At 39.9% G+C, this 19,007-nt stretch overlaps 2 protein-coding genes across 4 annotated transcripts in view; one reads left to right on the top strand and one right to left on the bottom strand.

The window, feature by feature from the left end:
• Positions 1-17,926, bottom strand: part of RFC1 (replication factor C subunit 1) — a 72,482-nt gene extending 54,556 nt beyond the window's left edge. For 2 of the 3 annotated variants that reach the window (XM_037064323.1, XM_037064324.1), the window contains exon 1: positions 17,658-17,926. In XM_037064323.1, the coding sequence (XP_036920218.1) occupies positions 17,658-17,891 (234 nt within the window). In that variant the 5' untranslated portion in view covers positions 17,892-17,926. The remainder of the gene's footprint in view (positions 1-17,657) is intronic. The other variant, XM_037064325.1, reaches the window with a different exon arrangement.
• On the top strand, positions 12,034-12,456 carry LOC118999639 (60S ribosomal protein L27-like). The gene has a single exon (XM_037064326.1). It carries the CDS (start codon positions 12,064-12,066, stop codon positions 12,319-12,321), a length of 258 nt encoding a protein of 85 aa, XP_036920221.1. The 5' UTR covers positions 12,034-12,063; the 3' UTR covers positions 12,322-12,456.
• Positions 17,927-19,007: the final 1,081 nt, after the last annotated feature.

The raw sequence follows: 19,007 nt of genomic DNA, 5'->3' as shown, positions 1-19,007 counted from the left end.
TTAGCTTTGAAAAAACTGCTGTAGAGAAAAGGGTATAGAACCTTTGAATCAAAAATGGGCAAAGGACCTGAACAGACATTTCTCCCAAGAAGACATACAAATTACCAACAGCTATTTGAAAAGATGTTCAACTTCACTAGCTATTAGGGAAATGCAGATCAAAACCACAATGAGCCCTGGCTGGTGTAGCTCAGTGGGTTGAGCATGGGCCTGCGAACCAGAGGATCACGGTTCCATTCCCAGTCAGGGCACATGCCTGGGTTACAGGCCAGTTCCTAGCAGGGGACACACGAGAGGCAACCACACATTGATATTTCCCTCTCCCTCTCCTTCCTTTCCCCTCTAAAGATAAATAAATAAAATTTAAAAAAAAACATAATGAGATGCCACCTCACACCTGTCAGAACAGCTGTGGTCAACAAGACAAGCAGGAACAAATGTTGGAGAGGCAGTGGAGAGAAAGGAACTATCCTTCACGGCTGGTGGGAACATAAATTGGCACAGTCATTATGGAAATGGCGGTCCCTCAAGAAGTTAAGAACAGGGTTGTAATATGACCTAGCAGTCCCTCTGCTGAGTGCCTACCCAAAACACTTGAAAACATTTACTGGCAAAGACACATGCACCCATATATACTTTTTTTGAGAGGGGTAAAAAGGGACAAAGAGAGAGAAGCATCAATGTGTGGTTGCCTCTCCCACACCCCCGATTGGGAACCTGATCCATAACCCAGGCATGTGCCTTGACTGGGAATCAAATTGGCAACCCTTTGGTTCACAGGCCGGTGCTCAATCCACTGACCCACACCAGCCAGGGCTGATACATGCACCCTTGTGCAGTATCTATTCAATGCAGCACTATTCACAGTGGCAAAAACATGGAAACAACCAAAGTGTCCTTCAACAGATGATTGCACAAAGAAAACACATTACTTATAGCCTGTGGAATACTAACTACTCGGCCAAGTAAAGATGAAATTCTGCCATTTGCAACACCTTGGATGAACCATGAAAAATATTATGCCAAATGAAATAAGTCACACAGCCAAGAACCATATGATTTCACTCATGTGGGACATAAAACTGAAACTCATAGACACAGACAACAGTACGGTGGTTGCCAGAGGGAAGTGGAGCATGGGAGGTAGTAAAGGGTAAAGAGGGCCAAATATATGGTCACAGATTTGATATTGGGTGGTGGGCACACAGTGCAATATGCAGATACCCTTCAAACCTATATAAACTTATTAACCAATGTAGTGCCAATCAATCTAGTTAAAAAATAAAAATATTTTAAAAATTTAAAAAGGCAGCCTTGGTTCAAATCTCTGCTCTACTGCCTTCTACCTGTGCAAGCTTGAGCAAGTTACTTTACTAGTGTGTTTTCTCATCAGTAAAGCGGAGCTAATAATACCAACTGTATGAGAATTAATTACGCATCAATCACAATTCTGCCTCAGCAGAAAGCTTCCCTTCCCTTCCTTTGTGAATTATTATCCCTTCTCCACATCCATTTACACTGATCTCTGCTCACAGTCAAGGGTATAGGGAATGCAAAATGAGAATTTAGGCTCTGAATTCCAAAGAAGTGGGTTCAAGAACCAGTTGTACTTATTCCCCCTTCTTATCCTTGATGATTGTAATTTTGAGTTGTCAGCCCTTTTTACATGTTCCAACCCCTCTCTCTCTATTACGGTGAAACAATGCCTATGAAAGTATTTTGTGAAGTATAAGAAAGTAAATAAACAATTATTTCCTAGATCTGGCAATAGTTTGCATACTCTTACGATGTCAAAAATCCCAAACAAATATTTTACACACATATACACACGACGCTGTTTATTAGCAGCTTTGTGGCTAATAAACAAAGCAGATAAACATGGTACACAAAACTGCTAACTTCTGCCAAAAATGACTGAAGATTTCCCTGGTTTTATACCCTCTTATATAAATTTCCCAATATTGAAAAGTCACAAATCCACTCTAATATAATTTAAGTCTAAAAAATACTGTTTACAGAACAGATACCTCAGCTACAAAACTGTGACATTTGTGTTGAGAGCTAAAGAAAAGATGGATGATAAAGCAAGCCACAGTCTGCTAAACAGCTTGCAAAGAATTGAGCTTGGGGCTGACAACTATCTACTTTATTGCTTCTGGAGGAAATGAGAATTTCATATTAGAGTTTCACTTTTGAAATTACCAAGTGACTCTTCATTTCAGGGGTAACTTTAAAATGCAGGCACAGACACACGCGCACAGGGCACAGGGAGCACACAAACCACGGAAACACCAAAGCTGAAGATTAACAGTCGTATTAAAGACAGTGGGGTTCTGCAATCTGTTTCAGAACCACAGATGCTTAAAACCGCAAAGAGAAAGAACACAAAACATAATTCAGGAAATGAAAATGGTAAGATTGAAGGACACATGGAAAACAACTAAGGGGGGGTGGAAATGGGAGGGAGGTGGGGAGCACAGGGGAATGGGCTGGGATGGGAGTAATAGACTGAAAATTGTACTTGAAAAATAAATTTTAAAAAAGAAAAAAAAAGAAAATGGTAAGGCTGAGTAACTGTCAGGTTCTCTGATTTCTGTCTGTACCACAGTGCTACTCCTCCGCACTGCCACACTTCCTTCCTAAGTAATTCTACCCACAAACCCTTTCTTTTCCTTTCTCTTTATCCAGCCCTACTGTCCCACACTTCCCATGCTTTATACGCAATGGCAGCTGAAGAGTTAAAGAAATTACAGCATCCTAAACTAACTCAATATACACTAAAAGTCTAAGCTTTTGGAAAAGAATTCTCATCATAATTAAAGTCACTCCATGCATACATTTTTGGTTTTATCTCTGATGTGAGCAGCACCTTGCGTATCAACATCTAAAAGACAGAGGTCACCAATTTGGCTTTATAGAATGTGACTTCACCTTAGTCTTCATTTAATATTATCTGTGTAGTATCCCAGGTCTTCAAAGATTTCAAAAACTATCAAAGGACAAATCCAGTGGCTAATCACACTCTCAAATAATGAATCCAAGTGTCACCTTACTTGCATGTGGTAACATACTTACTGAAGATATGTGCGGAAAAAAGGATGTATTTTTTTCACCTTTCTAATCTCGGCAAAAGGAAAGCCTTCCAAGCAAAACATGAAGGTTAGAAGCCATCCATAAACACAGATCTGACTACATAAAAATAAAACAAAAGATGCCATAAACAACATTAAAATACAAGCGACTAATCTGAAAATGTCTACAAACATATAGGTAAGATTTCCTACAAATCAATAAAGGATAACCGAGCAGAAAAATAAACAAGAGCTACTACTAATAGGCAAGTTATAAAACAAATGCAAATATCCAACAAACATAAAAAAAAAGCCACTTCACAAATAAACAGATAAATTAAAACTTGATTACTTTCTCTAAGTTTTAAAAGACTGATAATGCCCTGACTCATCAAGAACATGAGAAAACAGAGGCACACACACTACAGTTCTTATAAAAGGAAAAACAGGTACAGCCTTTCCACAGGACAACCCAGCAACATTACCAAAATTTTAAATGTGCACACCGTTTGTCTCAAGAACTCCATTTCTAGAAGAAATGGTAAAAGAAATAAAGATACTTTTCTTTGGTGAAACCAAAAGAGAGTAATAATTAACTTTTTATATATTGAACAAACAGGTCCGTTCAAAGCATGCAAAATATGCAGGCCAAGATCACATAAAAGTAAAAATAAATTTTATCAGAGATAGCTAGTAAGTTTTTCATGATTTTACTTACAGCTCTTGTACAAATATATTTATCTCTTTCGAAGATCATATGACATAAATAGGACAAATATAATGACGTATCTCCACTGCATAGATGACTAAGTAGAACTGTACGTCAGAAAAACACAGGCCTTCTCTCAATTTTGCCACTCACTACAACTAAGGAATTACTCTGCCCCCTTACTTCCTCACGTTGCCACCTGCCTCACAGGATTCCTTTGGGGCTTAAAGGGGCAAACCAAAAACCTCCAGAACGAAACCTGGTCCTCCTCTTCCAAATATCTTTCATAGTTTTCCATTTGACCATGACTGCCTCTTCACAGTTTTCCCGTAACTCCAAGGATCTATACAAAACTAGCCATTCCCCCACAGTCAGCAACACTGCCTTTCCAACTTTCCTATTCCTGATACATTTGATTCTTGTATGCTTAACAGACGGGCACTATGCCAGGGACTTAAGACACAAACAGGAAGTAACTCTCACGTAGCTATCTGGGAGAAAAATCAGTATATTAAGAATTAAATACAAAATAGTCTTAAGAGCTTATCACAAGGCTATGAGCGCCCCAAGAGCACCTGACACAGAATGTCTCAAGGAAGGCTTCTCAAAAGAACCAACACCTGGAAAACAGAATGAAGGTATCTCAAAAAATTTTAAAAATCCGGCCAAGATGGAGGTGTAGGTGGAAACACTGTACCTCCTCGCACAACCAAATTTAAGGACGACAAAGATTTAGAAACAAAAACACAACCAAAACAGACATAAAACTGAACTGTACCGAAGTCCGACAACAACAAACCATTCCTCTAGATCGGTAAGAGGGGCAGAGTCAGCAGCCAGCTGAGAGGGGTCTGGGCAGGAAAGGCAGTGGTTGGCGGACCAGGTGGGCACAGGATGAAAACCCAGTAAGACTCGCAAGGAGGCTGGCTGACTGCGGACACACATTCGCACTCAGATAAACCAGGCAAAAAAGCAGGCAGTGAGACAGACTGCGTAACCCAGGGCCCCAGCAACAGGAATTAAAGCCTAAAAGCACCGATTGTTAAAACTTTGAGGGGTTGAGGTGCTGGGAGAGGCTCCAGTCTCACAGGAGAGTTGGTTGGAGAGACCCACAGGGTTCTGGAACAAACACAAGCCCACACACCTGGAAACCAGCACCAGAAGGGCCCAATTTGCTTGTGGGAAGTGGCAGAGAGGACTGAAATCTGAAAGAGCGCAGAACAAACACAATTGCTTCTTCTCTGACCCTGCCCCAGCCATAACCCAGTGACTGGGTTGACCTGCCCCTCATACGTAACAAGTGTAAACAGACCAAAACATCATGGCTCAAGCAGAACAACTCAAAGCCCCAAAGCTAATACATCTAAGTGACAAAGAGATAGCCAACCTATGGGATGCACAGTTCAAAATGCTGGTGATCAGGATGCTCACAGAACTGGTTGATTTTAGTTGCAAATTAGATGAAAAAAGTGAAGGCTACACTAAGTGAAATGAAGCAAAATGCACAAGGAACCAATAGTGATGGAAAGAAAACTGGGACTCAAATCAATGGAGTGGACCAGAAGGAAGAAAGAAACAACCGAACAGAAAAGAAGGAAGAAACAATTCAAAATAATGACAAAAGGCTTAGGAATCTCCAGGACATCTTTAAACGTTCCAACATTCGAATTATAGGGGTACCAGTACGGGAAGAGGAAGAGCAACAAATGGAAAACTTATTTGAACAAATAATAAAGGAGAACTTTCCAATCTGGCAAAGGAAATAGACTTCCAGGAAATCCAGGACGCTCAGAGAGTCCCAAAAAAGGTGGACCCAAAAAGGAACACACCAAGGCACATCATAATTACATTAGCCAAGATGAAAATGAAGGAGAGAATTCTAGAAGCAGCAAGAGATAAGGGGACAGTCACCTACAAAGGAGTTCCCATCAGACTGTCAGCAGATTTCTCCAGAGACCTTACAGGCAAGAAGGGGCTGGAAAGAAGTATTCCAAGTCATGAAATCCAAAGACCTACAGCCAAGATTGCTTTATCCAGCAAAGCTCTCACTTAGAATGGAAGGGCAGATAAAGTGCTTCTCAGATAAGGTCAAGTTAAAGGAGTTCATCATCGCCAAGCCCTTATTTTATGAAATGTTAAAGGGACGTATGTAAGAAAAAGAAGATAAAAAATATGAACAGTGAAAAGATAGCAAACTCAGAGTTATTAACAACCACGCCTAAAACAAAAGCAAACTAAGTGGACAGCTAGTTCAGGAGCAGAACCACAGAAATAGAGATCATATGGAAGGTTAGCTACAGGGGAGTGGGAGGAGGAGAAGAAGCAGGGAGAAGGTACAGAGAATAAATAGCATAGACGGTAGGTAGAAAATAGACAGGGGGGAGGGCAAGAATAGTAAGGGAAATGTAGAAGTTAAAGAACTTGTGACACATGGACATGAACTAAAGGCGGGGAATGAGGAGGAGGGATGTGCAGGGTGGAGGGGAATGAAGGGGGGGAAATGGGACAACTGTAATGGCATAATCGATAAAATATATTTTAAAAATCATAATAAAATAAAAAAATAGAACTACTATATGAACCAGCAAGGTCACTTCTGGATATTTACCCCAAAGAAACCTAAAACACTAATTTGAGAAGCTATCTGAATTCCTATATTCACTGCAGCAATATTTACAACAGCCAAGATATGGAAGCCAGGAAAGTGTCCACAGACTGTAAAAAAAAAGAATGAAACTTTACCACTGCTACAACATGGATGCACCTAGAGGATATTATGCTAAATGAAATAAGTCAAAGAAAGACAGATACAATATAATTTCACTTACATGTGGAATATAAAGAACAAACATGGACAAACAAAACAAACTCAGTTACAGAGAACAAAATGATGCTTGCCAAGTGGAAGGGGGGCTGGGGAGCTGGGTGAAAAAGGTGAAGGATTAAGAAGTACAAATTGGCAGTTACAAAATAGTCACAGGGATGTCAAGCACAGCATGGAGAATGCAGTCAATAGCACTCTGATAACTATGTACGGTTTCAGGTGGGCACCAAACTAATTGGGAGAATCACTTCATAAGCTACATAAACATCTCATCACTACGCTGTACACCTGAAACTAATACAATATTGAACACCAATTGTAATTGAAAAAATTTTAATTTAAAAAAAGGAAACAAGGAACCTAACCTGGCCCTAAAATGATTAGACAATACTTTTAACAGTCATAGAAAGCTAAGTCTGAACACATTGCCGTAAGCTCCATAAAGCAGGTTTGTCTATCTTACTGCTGTATCTCTAGTACAGGGCCAGCATCTCAAACACCTAATTGCTTAATTAATAGTCACTGAACACATGTCAGCATTCCTAAGGTCCCTGTCCTTCACACCTGGGCTCAGAGGTTTTGGGGGGTTTTTTTAAAGATTTTATTTATTTATTTATAGAGAGAGGGGAAAGAGGGAGAGAGAAAGAGAAACGCCGATGTGTGAGACAGATATCAATCGGCCTGCAACCCAGGCATGTGCTCCGACCAGGAATCAAACCAGCAACATTTTGGTTCCCAGGCCGGCACTCAATCCACTGAGCTACACCAGCCAGGTCCAGAGGTTCTTAATTATGTAAAATAAAATTCACTGTAGATTTGTTTTAAAAGATTGTATATTGAGTCTTTAACTGAGATTTTTTGCTATGACTTCACTGACTACTTTTTAAGAAATTTTAATTGAGTATTAAACCAACATTTACTGTGTATTATTTCTGAGGTAAATTGTTAAAGTTGACCTATGCTTGATCCTTATAATAGGGACTCTTGTCATATTAGTATATTGTGGCTACAAAAACCAAAATACTTCCACTTTTAGTACTGCTTCCTCTTCTTCAAATTTGTTTTTAGCCAAAGAAGTTACTCTTTTTAGAAATCAGAAATATCTCTCTATATAACCAATATTAATGACACAGTAAGGAAGATACCAACAAGTGAAAAAAGTGTCTGCATAAACCTTTGAACAGTAACAGTCTCTAGCTAGAAATTAATTTTAAGGGCCTGCATCAACTTCCTTCATTAAATCATTCATGTATTCATTCAACAGATACTTTGTGAGAACCTTCTATGGGCCAAGAACTATTCTTCATGCTTGAGATAAACAAAATGGGCAAAAAAATCTGTTCCCATGGAGTTTTCATGCTACTTTCTGCTCTTGGTCTATATGCCTTCAGAAAATGAGGCAGAGCATAGGAAATAAAGAACAGATGAAATCCAGCGCAGCAGGGCCACAATAATGGGGGCTGGGTGAGTATGGAGAGCACAGAATCTTGCCAGTATACCTGAGGCTGCTCCCAAGATAATGCAAGACCCATTTCACTCGACACTCAGTGGTGTTGAGGCAGAGGTGTAACATTCTAAAGTCATAATATTTATATCACGTGAGCCTTAAACAGTTCTCTCAATCAAATACTGTATCACAGAAAGTTTTCAGGTACCTGATCCAAAAATATGAAACACTGGCAAAATTAAACAGAAAATAGTAAATACTCACTTAATTTAGGTTTAAAATAAGTTCTTTGTGCCTACATAAGTGGGATGACAGAAGCATGTGAACCTGTTTGTGCTTTATCTAATAGCTTATTTCCATATTTTGACATTTTCACCAGGGCTACTGTACTCTGTGGTTTTTGTTCATCAAGAAGTCAAATTTTACAACTGACTTCTGGCCTAAAAAAATCATACTTAAACCACCTGAATGAACACTGAAATTAACCTCACATCAAAAATAAGACTTACAACCCAATACATACTGTATTTCTCTAGGCTACATTATTTTTTATCACTAAATGTTCAATAGCTCCAACATAAAGTCATGCAGAAAGGGCTAGAGAAGGTGTTTTCATACCAGTATTAAATTCTAGTTGATTTCTTTTTTGGAATTACAAAATTTATTTTTACTTATTCATTCATCAAATATTACTGAGAATGGGTCATGAGCCAGGTGCTATACACCAGTTCCCTGTCCTTACTGCCCCCATCTTTGCACAGTTTACTGTCAGTAGAGGAAGCTGTCACTAACAGGTTGCCTGTCTATTAAAATATGCCAGAATGTGTGCCAAGGAAACCCAGTAGGTGGTCTTTTCACTAACTATACCAGTCACTTTTACACTGTTCTGCACTCTGGACCTCCTTTGAACCCCATATTCACTAGCGTCTGCCAGAAAACATGCGTCCAAATGCCTCAAAGGTCCCTCCAGCTAGTAAGCTCATATTCTCTGATATGGATCTCTCCCTTTATTTCCCACCTCACACAGTATAACCATTCACCCTAAACAGGACAATGGGCACTGTGTTTCCTCCTCGCTCTTACCCTCCACCTAGTCATCCCGCCTAACCTGCCTCCCAAATACTGCCGTCCTCTCCCCTGTATTTCCTTTGCCTCTGCCCTGATTCAGAGATTTATTTGTTTATCTAACAAACCCTTACATAGGACTTACTCTGGGTCAGGCAATGGTTTAAGTACCTTAAAAATATTAACTTATTTAACTTACAAAACAACCCTATGAAGTTTTTTAACCTCAATTCACAGACAAGAAAATTAAGAATGCCAACAAGACATTCTCTAGTAAAACTTTTGAAACTTAAGATGCTCCTCAATGCAAGCAAAAAGACTTCTTGTATTTTCCTACCCTAAGATGTAACTAACAATTAATTCTACAACACTGTTAGAGAGAAGCAAATGTGATTTAAAATGCATATGTCCAAAGTACCAAGCTTCACCAAGTACTCAAAAAAAAAATGTTTATAAGTCTATTATCTATACCAAGATGTTTCCAGTTTGATTGGTTTTAAATCTATTAGTATTAAGAGATAAGTCCTGGCTGGTGTGGCTCAGTGGATTGAGTGCTGGCCTGAAAACCAAATGGTCATCAGTTCAATTCCCAGTCAAGACACACACCTGGGTTGCAGGCCAGGTCCCCCGGTAGAGGGCATGTGACAGGAAACCACACATTGATGTTTTTGTCCCCTTTTCTCTCTCCCTTTCCCTCTATCTAAAAATAAATAAATAAAATCTTTTAAAACAAGAGAGAAAATGTTTTCACAATAAGTACTCCTAAACCCACACAAAGGTAAGCTATCATAATACTGGGTTGGCCAAGATGACTCTAATAGCACTTAGAGTATTAGTGACTCTAATTAGCTGCCTTTAACTTCATTCAAAACAATTTTCTTAGACTGTGTTGTTGACAGCTGTCATATCAGTGTACGTTAAAAAAAATTAACAAAATCAGTGAATTTTTGTTTAGCCATTTTAATGCTGAAGCTGAAATAAGCAACATTTTCAGCATATTATGCTTTATTACTTCAAGAAAGGTAAAAACACAACTGAAACATAAAAAAAGATTTGTGCAATGTATGGAGAAGGTGACTAATCAAACATGTCAAAAGTGTCTTGTGAAATTTCGTGCTGGAGATTTCTCACTAAATGATATTCATGAGTTGGGTAGATCAGTTGAAGTTGATAGCAATCAAATTGAGACATTAACTGAGAATCAATATTATACCTCACAGGAGATAGCCAACATACTCAAAATATCCAAATCAATAATATCCAAATCATACTCAAAAATCTAAATTTTCAGTTGTTGGTGAAAATGAAAAAATGTCTTTTATTTAACAGAAAAATCCAAACAAACTTTTTGGCCAACCCAATATCTTTAGCTTTATTATGCTGAAGTACAAACATTGATATATATTTACTCTGACATATACCCAAACAGCTAATTACTTTTCCCACTGCTGATGTCCTCAATCAACAAATAAGTTATATCAATACTTGCCTATCAAAATGCAAAGAAAGCAAGTTATGTCACCATCTTAATTTACCTTCAAAGAATACAGAACTTTATGCACATAAGTAGTGCAGTGTTCTGCAGATTAGTTGCCAAAATACATTTCAGCTTTACTTCTCGATTTTGAGAGTAACAAAGAATTATGAATGTTTGATTATTTTTATACAGTACACCAAATCTACAAGCAGAAACTAATCAACGTACTTCATAAAATCTATCCAAATATAAAAATTTTTTATCCCGAAAACCACCAAAATGCAAAATTATAAACCTAAAACAAAGATATAACTGACAAAAGCAAAGCAGAGAAAAACTATGCAATAATTTTAAAGTATTTTAAATTATATTAAGGCCTTGTGCTTTGAAAGCAGAAAGCAAGCTGTCAGAATGCTTTCCCGTAACATCAGAAATAAGACAGATCTGCTCTAGCCTTTTGTGACTTTTATCCAACACTGTAGAAGGTGTAGCAAAAGCAATTAGGCAATAAATAAATAAATAAAAATGAAATAAAAAGCACTCAGGTTGAACAGGAAAAAGTACAATTATCTCCATTTGCAGATGAAATAATCTTATATATAAAAAAATCCACTTTAAAGATCAATATACAAAAGTCTTATATTTCTACATCTTCAATTCAATGAACAATTCAAAAGTGAAATTATGAGAACAACCCTATATACAGTATCACCAAAAAGAACAATATATAGGAATAAACTTAACAAAAGAAGTGTAAAACACAAACTCTAAAAACTATAGAACATTGCTTAAAGAAATTAAAGATCTAAATATAGAATGATCCCCCACGTTCACGGAGCAGAACACTTAACATTGTTACGATGGCAATACTGACCAAATTGATCTACAGATTGAAAACAACCGCTATCAAAATGCCAGCTAGATTCTTTGCCGATTCCATGGAAATTCAAAGGACCCAGAATAGACAGGACCTTTCGAAAAAAAGGTCTTTATTCTTTTTTAAAGAAAGAATAAACTTGAAAGATTCACATTTCCCAATTAGGATAGACATACAGATAAATGGAATAGAATTGAAACTCCAGAAATAAAAACCTCACACTTAATGGCCAACTGATTTTTCAAGGATGCCAAAATAATTCAATGGGAAAACAGTAGTCTGCAAATGGTGGTGGGGCAAGTGGACATGCGAGAGAAGAAACCTGGACCCTACTTCATACCACCCACAAAAATTAACTCAAAATGAACCGAAACCCTAAATATAAGAGCCAAAACTATAAAACTCTTAGAAGAAAACACAGGCATACATACTCCTGACCTTGGAGTAGGCAATGGTTTCTTAGCTATGACACCAAAAGCTCCGAGTCGGTGATGATTGGAACTTGGAGTGGCTGCAGTCGAAATGGGCAAGTTTACGAAACCGGGAAGGCAATGCTAGTCCTGGCTGGACGCTGCTCCGGACACTAAGCAGTCATGGTGAAGAACACTGATGATGGCAAGTCAGACCGCCCCTACGGCCTTGCTGTGGTGGCTTGCATTGACCACTATCCCCACAAAGTGACAGCTGCCATGGGCAAGAGAATCGCCAAGAGATCTAAGATCAAGTCTTCTGTGAAAGTGTATAACTACAATCACCTCATGCCCACAAGATACTCTGTGGATATCCCCTTGGACAAAACTGTTGTCAACAAGAACATCTTCAGAGACCCTGCTCTGAAACACAAGGCCTGACGGGAGGCCAAGGTCAAGTTCAAAGAGACATACAAGACTGGTAAGAACAAATGACTCTTCCAGAAGCTGCGTTTTTCAATCTTTTTTTGTTTCAGTCATTAAAAATTTAAAAAAGAGAAAAATTTAAAAATTAAAGAAACTTGAACGAAAAAGGCAGAGACATGCAAGGATCTGGAGGAAGACTCTTCCAAGGAGAGGAAACAGCAAGAAGAAAAACCAAGACAGAACCAGCTTAATAAACTCAAAACACAGAGACTGGAGAAGCAGGCAGGGGTCTTATACAACACGTGCAGTATATATGACAACAGCTACACTATGTCAAGGTCAAGGTACTGCTCCGGTACAGCAGTACATGAAAGGTGACCCTAGAGTGGGGCAGTGAAACAGCTCAAATTACAGGGTGTTCTGACTCACCTGACAGCTCTTCAAAAAGACCACCATGTAAGTCTCTTGTGTGTTTAATTAAGCCTTATTTTTATATTTTAATAAGTAATTATACCAATGATGTACATATACTGACTTCTTAAAAATACCTCTCTCAGGTTTTATTTGCATTCTGACCAGTTGATTAAATCCTTATAGCAATCCAAATTGTTCACATGGCTACTTATCTATTGTGAGTTCAGTTCCAGACCACCACAGAAAAGTATCACAATCAATTGAATTGTAATGTTTTTGCTAGTAGAGGGTCTTGCTTCAATTTATATTTTAAAAAAAAATCTGTAAAGCTCAATAAAGCAAAGTACAAAAAGACAAGCTAAGCCTGTATTCTTTTTATTTTCAATTTTCTTCATTTCCTTTAATAGACATTATAGTTAGATGGTTCAAAATTCAAGGGTAAAGCCTCCCTCCCGCCCTGTCTCTCAGACAAACACAATACTTCTTCCCATCTATGCAGGCAACAAATGCTATCAATCAGTCGTGTCATCTTCCTGAGAGATTTTATATATCTTCAAGCACATAAATACATATTCTTTCTCTCTTCTACTGTATAAACTGGTATCATACATCACATATTTCCGGCATCTTACTTTTTTCACCTGATTAGCTTGGCAGTTATTTCATATCAGGGCTTAAGATTTCCTTTTTTTTTTCAGTCCTTACCTGAGGATATAGTTTTGTTTCTTTTCTTTTTTTTCTCCATTTTAGAGAGAGGGAGAGAGAGAAACACCGATTGGTTGCCTCCCACACTCACCCAAACTGCGGATGGAACCCACAACCTAGGTATGTGCCCTGATCAGGAATTGAACCCACAACCTTTTGGTGTACAGGATGACATTCCAACCAACTGAACCACCCAGTCCTGGCCAGTTCTTTTCATTTTTAATGGCTGCATAGTATTTCATTTTGTGAGTACAGTATTTTATTCTTTTATTCATAACTTCTAACTGAAAAATACCTGGGGAAAAAAATTAAGCTCCTAGGGAAAGAGATGTTAACCTTGTCTATATAAAAAGGCTTCAGAAAATATGTAAATCCCCTAAAATAGTATATGTGCCCATATACATTTCTATGGGCAGAAAATCTGCATACCATCCACATTATCAAAGGGGAGTATGACCCAAACAGAAGTTAAGGACTGCTGCACTATATAACTTGTATACAAATGGTCAATAAACATTGGTTGAACAAAATTTTATCCTAAGGTTTCGCTAACTTTTGTATTAGAGACAGAGAGACTAAATTAAATACCAATATAGATTCTTCAGGGACTTCCAGCCAAGATGGAGGCGTAGGTGGAAACACTGTACCTCCTCGCACAACCAAATTTAAGGACAACAAAGATTTAGAAACAAAAACAGAAAACTGAATTGTACAGAAGTCTGACAGCAATGAACCATTCAACCAGATCGGTAAGAGGGGCGCGCAGTCAGCAGCCAGCTGACAGGGGTCCCAGCAGGAAGAGGTGGTGGTTGGCGACCCAGGCATGGGGAAAAAATGGGCAAACCCAGTGAGGCGCGCAAGGTGGCTGACCACGGACACACATTTGCACACAGATAAACCAGGCAGGTTTAAAAATGGTCAGTGAGAAAGACAGAGCAACCCAGGGCCCCAGCAATGGGAAATAAAGCCTAAAAGCACCGATTGGAAAAACTTTCGGGTGTTCAGGTGCTGGGAGGGGCGCCCAACCTCCCAGGAGAGTTCATTGGAGAGACCCACAAGGTCCTAGAATGTATACAAGCCCACACACCTGGGAACCAGCACCAGAAGGGCCCAATTTGCTTGTGGGAAGCAGCAGAGTGAGAGCCCAATAAACGCCATTACTGCCTCTCTGACCCCGCCCCCAGTCACAACCCAGCAACTGGGTAGACCCGCCCTGGTTAACACCTAAGGCTCGGCCCCTCACACTTAACAGGCGCCAACAGACCAAAACAATATGGCTCAAGCAGAAGAATAGCTCAAAGCCCCAGAGCCAATACTTCTAAGCGACCAAGAGATAGCCAACTGATGGGATGCACAGTTCAAAACACTGGTGATCAGGATGCTCACAGAACTGGTTGATTTTAGTCGCAAATTAGATGAAATAATGAAGGCTACACTAAGTGAAATGAAGCAAAATGCACAGAGAATTAATAGTGATGGAAACAAAACTGGGACTCAAATCAATGGAGTGGACCAGAAGGAAGAAAGAAACAATCAAACAGAAAAGAATGAAGAAGCAAGAATTCAAAAAAAATTAGAAGAGGCTTAGGAACCTCCAGGACATCTTTAAATGTTCCAACATCCAAATTATAACCAGAAGGGGAAGAGGAAGAGCAACAAGTGGGAAACTTATTTGAACAAATAAAGGAGAACTTCCCCGATCTGGCAAAGGAAATAGACTTCCAGGGAGTCCAGGAAGGAAGCTCTGAGAGTCCCAAAGAAGGTGAACCCTAGAAGGAACACACCAAAGCACATCATAATTACATTACCCAAGATTAAAATGATGGAGAGAATCCTAGAAGCAGCAAGAGATAAGGGGACAGTCACCTACAAAGGAGTCCCCACCAGACTGTCAGCTGATTTCTCAAAAGAGACCTTACAGGCAAGACGGGGCTGGAAAGAAGTATTCCAAGTCATGAAATCCAAAGACCTACATCCAAGATTGCTCTATCCAGCAAAGCTCTCATTTAGAATGGAAGGGCAAATAAAGTGCTTCTCAGGTAAGGTCAAGTTAAAGGAGTTCATCATCACCAAGCCCTTATTATATGAAATGTTAAAGGGACTTATCTAAGAAAGAGAAGATAAAAATATTAACGGTGAAAGGACAGCAAACTCAGAGTTATTAACAACCATACCTAAAACAAAAACAAACTAAGAGGACAACTAGATCAGGAGCGGAACCACAGAAATGAAGATCACATGGAGGGTTAGCAACAGGGGAGTGGGAGGAGGAGAAGGGGAAAGAAGGCACAGAGAATAAGTAGCATAGATGGTAGGTAGAAAACAGGGAGAGGGCAAGAATAATATGGGATATGTAGAAGCTAAAGAACTTGTGACACATGGACATGAACTAAAGGGGGAGAATGGTGGGAGGAGGAGGTGTGCAGGGTGGAGGGGAATGAAGGGGGGAATAGAACAACTGTAATGGCATAATCAATAAAATATATTTTAAAAAATACCAATATAATCCAAATCTCTACTTTAATGAACAGGAACTGCTGTTTCCTATTAACAAAGAGCAAAACTAACCAATCTGATTCTTTTTCTTAGAAGAGCTTTTTTTTTTTCATCTGCACCATGAAAAGGAATCCTAAGGGGAAAAAAATAACCACAATTTAAAGTACCTTGATGAACAGGTGAAAATGATTGAATAAAAGTTGACTATAAAAGCTGTTGTTTGCCATATCTGACCATGGCAGAGGCTTCTACAATGTGCCTTAAACTCTAGGTAATGTTCCATAGAGTCCTTCCTGAGATTAGATCATTTGTAGCATGTAGTTGTATGCCTACCACATGCCAGAACAAAAATGGAAGTTTTACACATATTATCTTATTTAGTCCCTGAGACAATCATTTAAGGCAGCTGTATTTCCCCCACTTTTATAGGTAAGGAAAACGGAGGCTTAAAGCGTCTAAAGCTAAGCCATTGCCCCAATCACAAAAGTATTAAATGGCAGAGCAAGACTAAAGCACGTAATTTTCACCTTCAAGACTCCAGATTTCATCTCCTTCCCACAATCCCATAGTGCCTAAATTCAAAATGTAATTATGACCATTTTAGTGGTCAGAAAACCCTAGCTTCTAATTCTACAATTAGTTGCATGACAAATTGTTGAAACTCTGACAGCCTCCTTTACCATCTGTAAAACTAGATTGCTGTGAGGTTTAAATGAGAAAAGGTACATGAAAAAAGCAGCTCACACACCAGAAAAAGACACTTGAAAGGGAGCTCTAACCACTATTTTATACTTCTTTGAACAGAAACAAAAGGGCTGCAAGGTTTCCCAATTTGGCATAAAAAAAATGTCCCCCCAGAATGTTGGCATTGTGACAAACTCAAGAATGACTGAAAAAATTATGTCTAATTATTAAGTAGACTCTATCTTAATGAAACATCTTAAGTTGCCCTTTAAAACAGTTCGAATACAGACCTGTACCTATTGCTCTACCAGTGTGAATGTCTGTCTTGACGGTTGCATAATTATTACACTCTTAACTTAAATGCTTTATGCACAATTATGCAGAGGTTTGTGGGTGTGGTTTTTTAAGATTTTTAACATCAGGTGATAAGCGATGGTAGCTGTCAAATGTGTTACATCTGTTTTACCAGGGGTGTCGTCCCCACCATTCCCACCCACACTCGTTCCTCGTAAACCCTATTAAACCTTCGATTTCTGTGAACTCAGGAAAACTAAACATCCTCCCATACCCTTGGTCTCAAAACGCCTATGTGATGAACTCATGAAGCTGTCGATGACAAAAGTTGAAGGCCTGAGATAACTTATTCATAAGAAAGGAAAGTTTGTTACGTTCTCTCCCCTTTGGACCTAAAGTTTTAACAGGACTCAAAGTCTTCGGGTAGGACGTGAATTGAGGTTCGGGGAAATGCTAAACAGGTAAACAACTTTACCGCTCCCCCACCCCCAAAATCACCTTCAAGTCTCTCTCTTCCTTCCTTCTCCCCAGAGTGGAAAAGTGTCAAACTGCCGCGCATGACCAAAAACCCTGCGCGCTGGCTGCGGCCGAGAGCTGGAGCCCGCGGTCCAAGGAAAGGTCTGAGCCAATGCACGGTCCGTGCCTTGCTCCCCTCCGAAGCTACGCACCGCCGTCTCCTACAGTCCCATCCCCATGCACACCCAGCCTGCAAACTCTTCCCAAGCACCGGAGCCGCTCAGTCTCCCCCTGGGGCTCACCATCGCAGCCCGAGGGTTAAAGCGCGGGCGCGCAGGCCGGCGGGCTGGGGAATCCGTTACCGGGGATGGGGATCCACTCGCGCCAACAACTTCTCCGACGAAGTGGAAGGAGGTGGAGTCAGCGGCGCTGGGCGATGACGTCAGAGGGGCGCAGCTTCCCTCCGGCGGGGGCCCGAGGCGGGAAGTGCGACGTGGACACCGGGACCGCGCTGAACGCGGGCGGGCCGCAGCCATCGCGAGGAGCGACGGGACCGCGGCTCGCGCTCGGAGCTGCGCCTTCGGGTTTTGGCGGGGTTAGTGTTTCCGAGACTGGTTTTCTCGGAAAGGCGGGCTTTCCGTGTTCCTCTCCGCTTCCTGTCCGGGTTGGTGGTGGTGCACGCATCACATTAGCTTTCAAATATTCTACCCACAGTAAGAAATTTTAGATTAAGGCATATATATTTCACACATGTTTAAATATCTATTCTGACGCACGACTTTCACCAAGCTGTATTTACTCTGTTTTTTTTTTCTAGTGTTTGACCCACCGATTGGTTAAATGGAGATCCACAGTTTGAAAATCATCAGGCTAAACGACCATCTTCAGGTGTATAGTTTCGGAGCAAAAAAAAAAAGAGCCTGGTAAAATCACCTAGCCATCACCACCCACTCAATTTTATAAATGAAAAATATGAGGCCCAAACAAGCTAAGGAGTCCGGCCTTATTCTAACACTAAACCAGAATAGGAATCTAGGCCTTTCCGTCCCCAAACCTGCGCTGCCACGTCCCTCAAAGTGCAGTGGTGTGTGTGAAGCCCAGTCATCCACAAGGTGATCTTCCTAGAAAAACAATAATTCCAAAGTCTTTGGGAGTAAATGAATTTTATATTACTACATAAGCAACGGGATTGTGGAATAATGTGTGATACCTGCACATAATTTTAACAGAAAACATGAGACCCTAAGGAATTTAGTGGGAAGAGCAGTATCTCCAGTTTAAGCCCTATACTTTCAAATCCTTAACCAGCCATCTCTGTTAGGACTTGCACTTTATCACACCAATATCTCTACAGTGAAAGATAGCAGAGCCTCTGGAACACAACAATGGCTAAGAATGCAGAGCTGGTATTTATTAAGCGCCCGCTGCAATCTGTGTTAGGCTTACAACCATGGACTATCCTAGTTAGGCACCTTTAATCCCCACAATGACACTGGCTGCTATTATTTCCCCCAGTTTACAAAGGAGTAAACTATTACTCCTGAACAGGGCCTCATTGTGTGGGTCCCTTTGAAGCCAATATGCTAGGGTTCCCAGCCCCACCACTTGGCAGTTGGATGACCATGGGCAATTTACTGTGCCTAAATTTGCTC

This window comes from Sturnira hondurensis, unplaced genomic scaffold (genome assembly GCF_014824575.4).
Source record: "Sturnira hondurensis isolate 20B ecotype Veracruz unplaced genomic scaffold, ASM1482457v3 Scaffold0015056, whole genome shotgun sequence".
NCBI classification, from domain to species: Eukaryota; Metazoa; Chordata; class Mammalia; order Chiroptera; family Phyllostomidae; genus Sturnira; species Sturnira hondurensis.
This window is presented reverse-complemented; position numbering and strand designations above follow the sequence as displayed.

Coding starts and splice junctions, on each gene's coding strand:
- LOC118999639 (XM_037064326.1), top strand. CDS start 12,064: ATGGTGAAGAACACTGATGATGGCAAGTCAGACCGCCCCTACGGCCTT.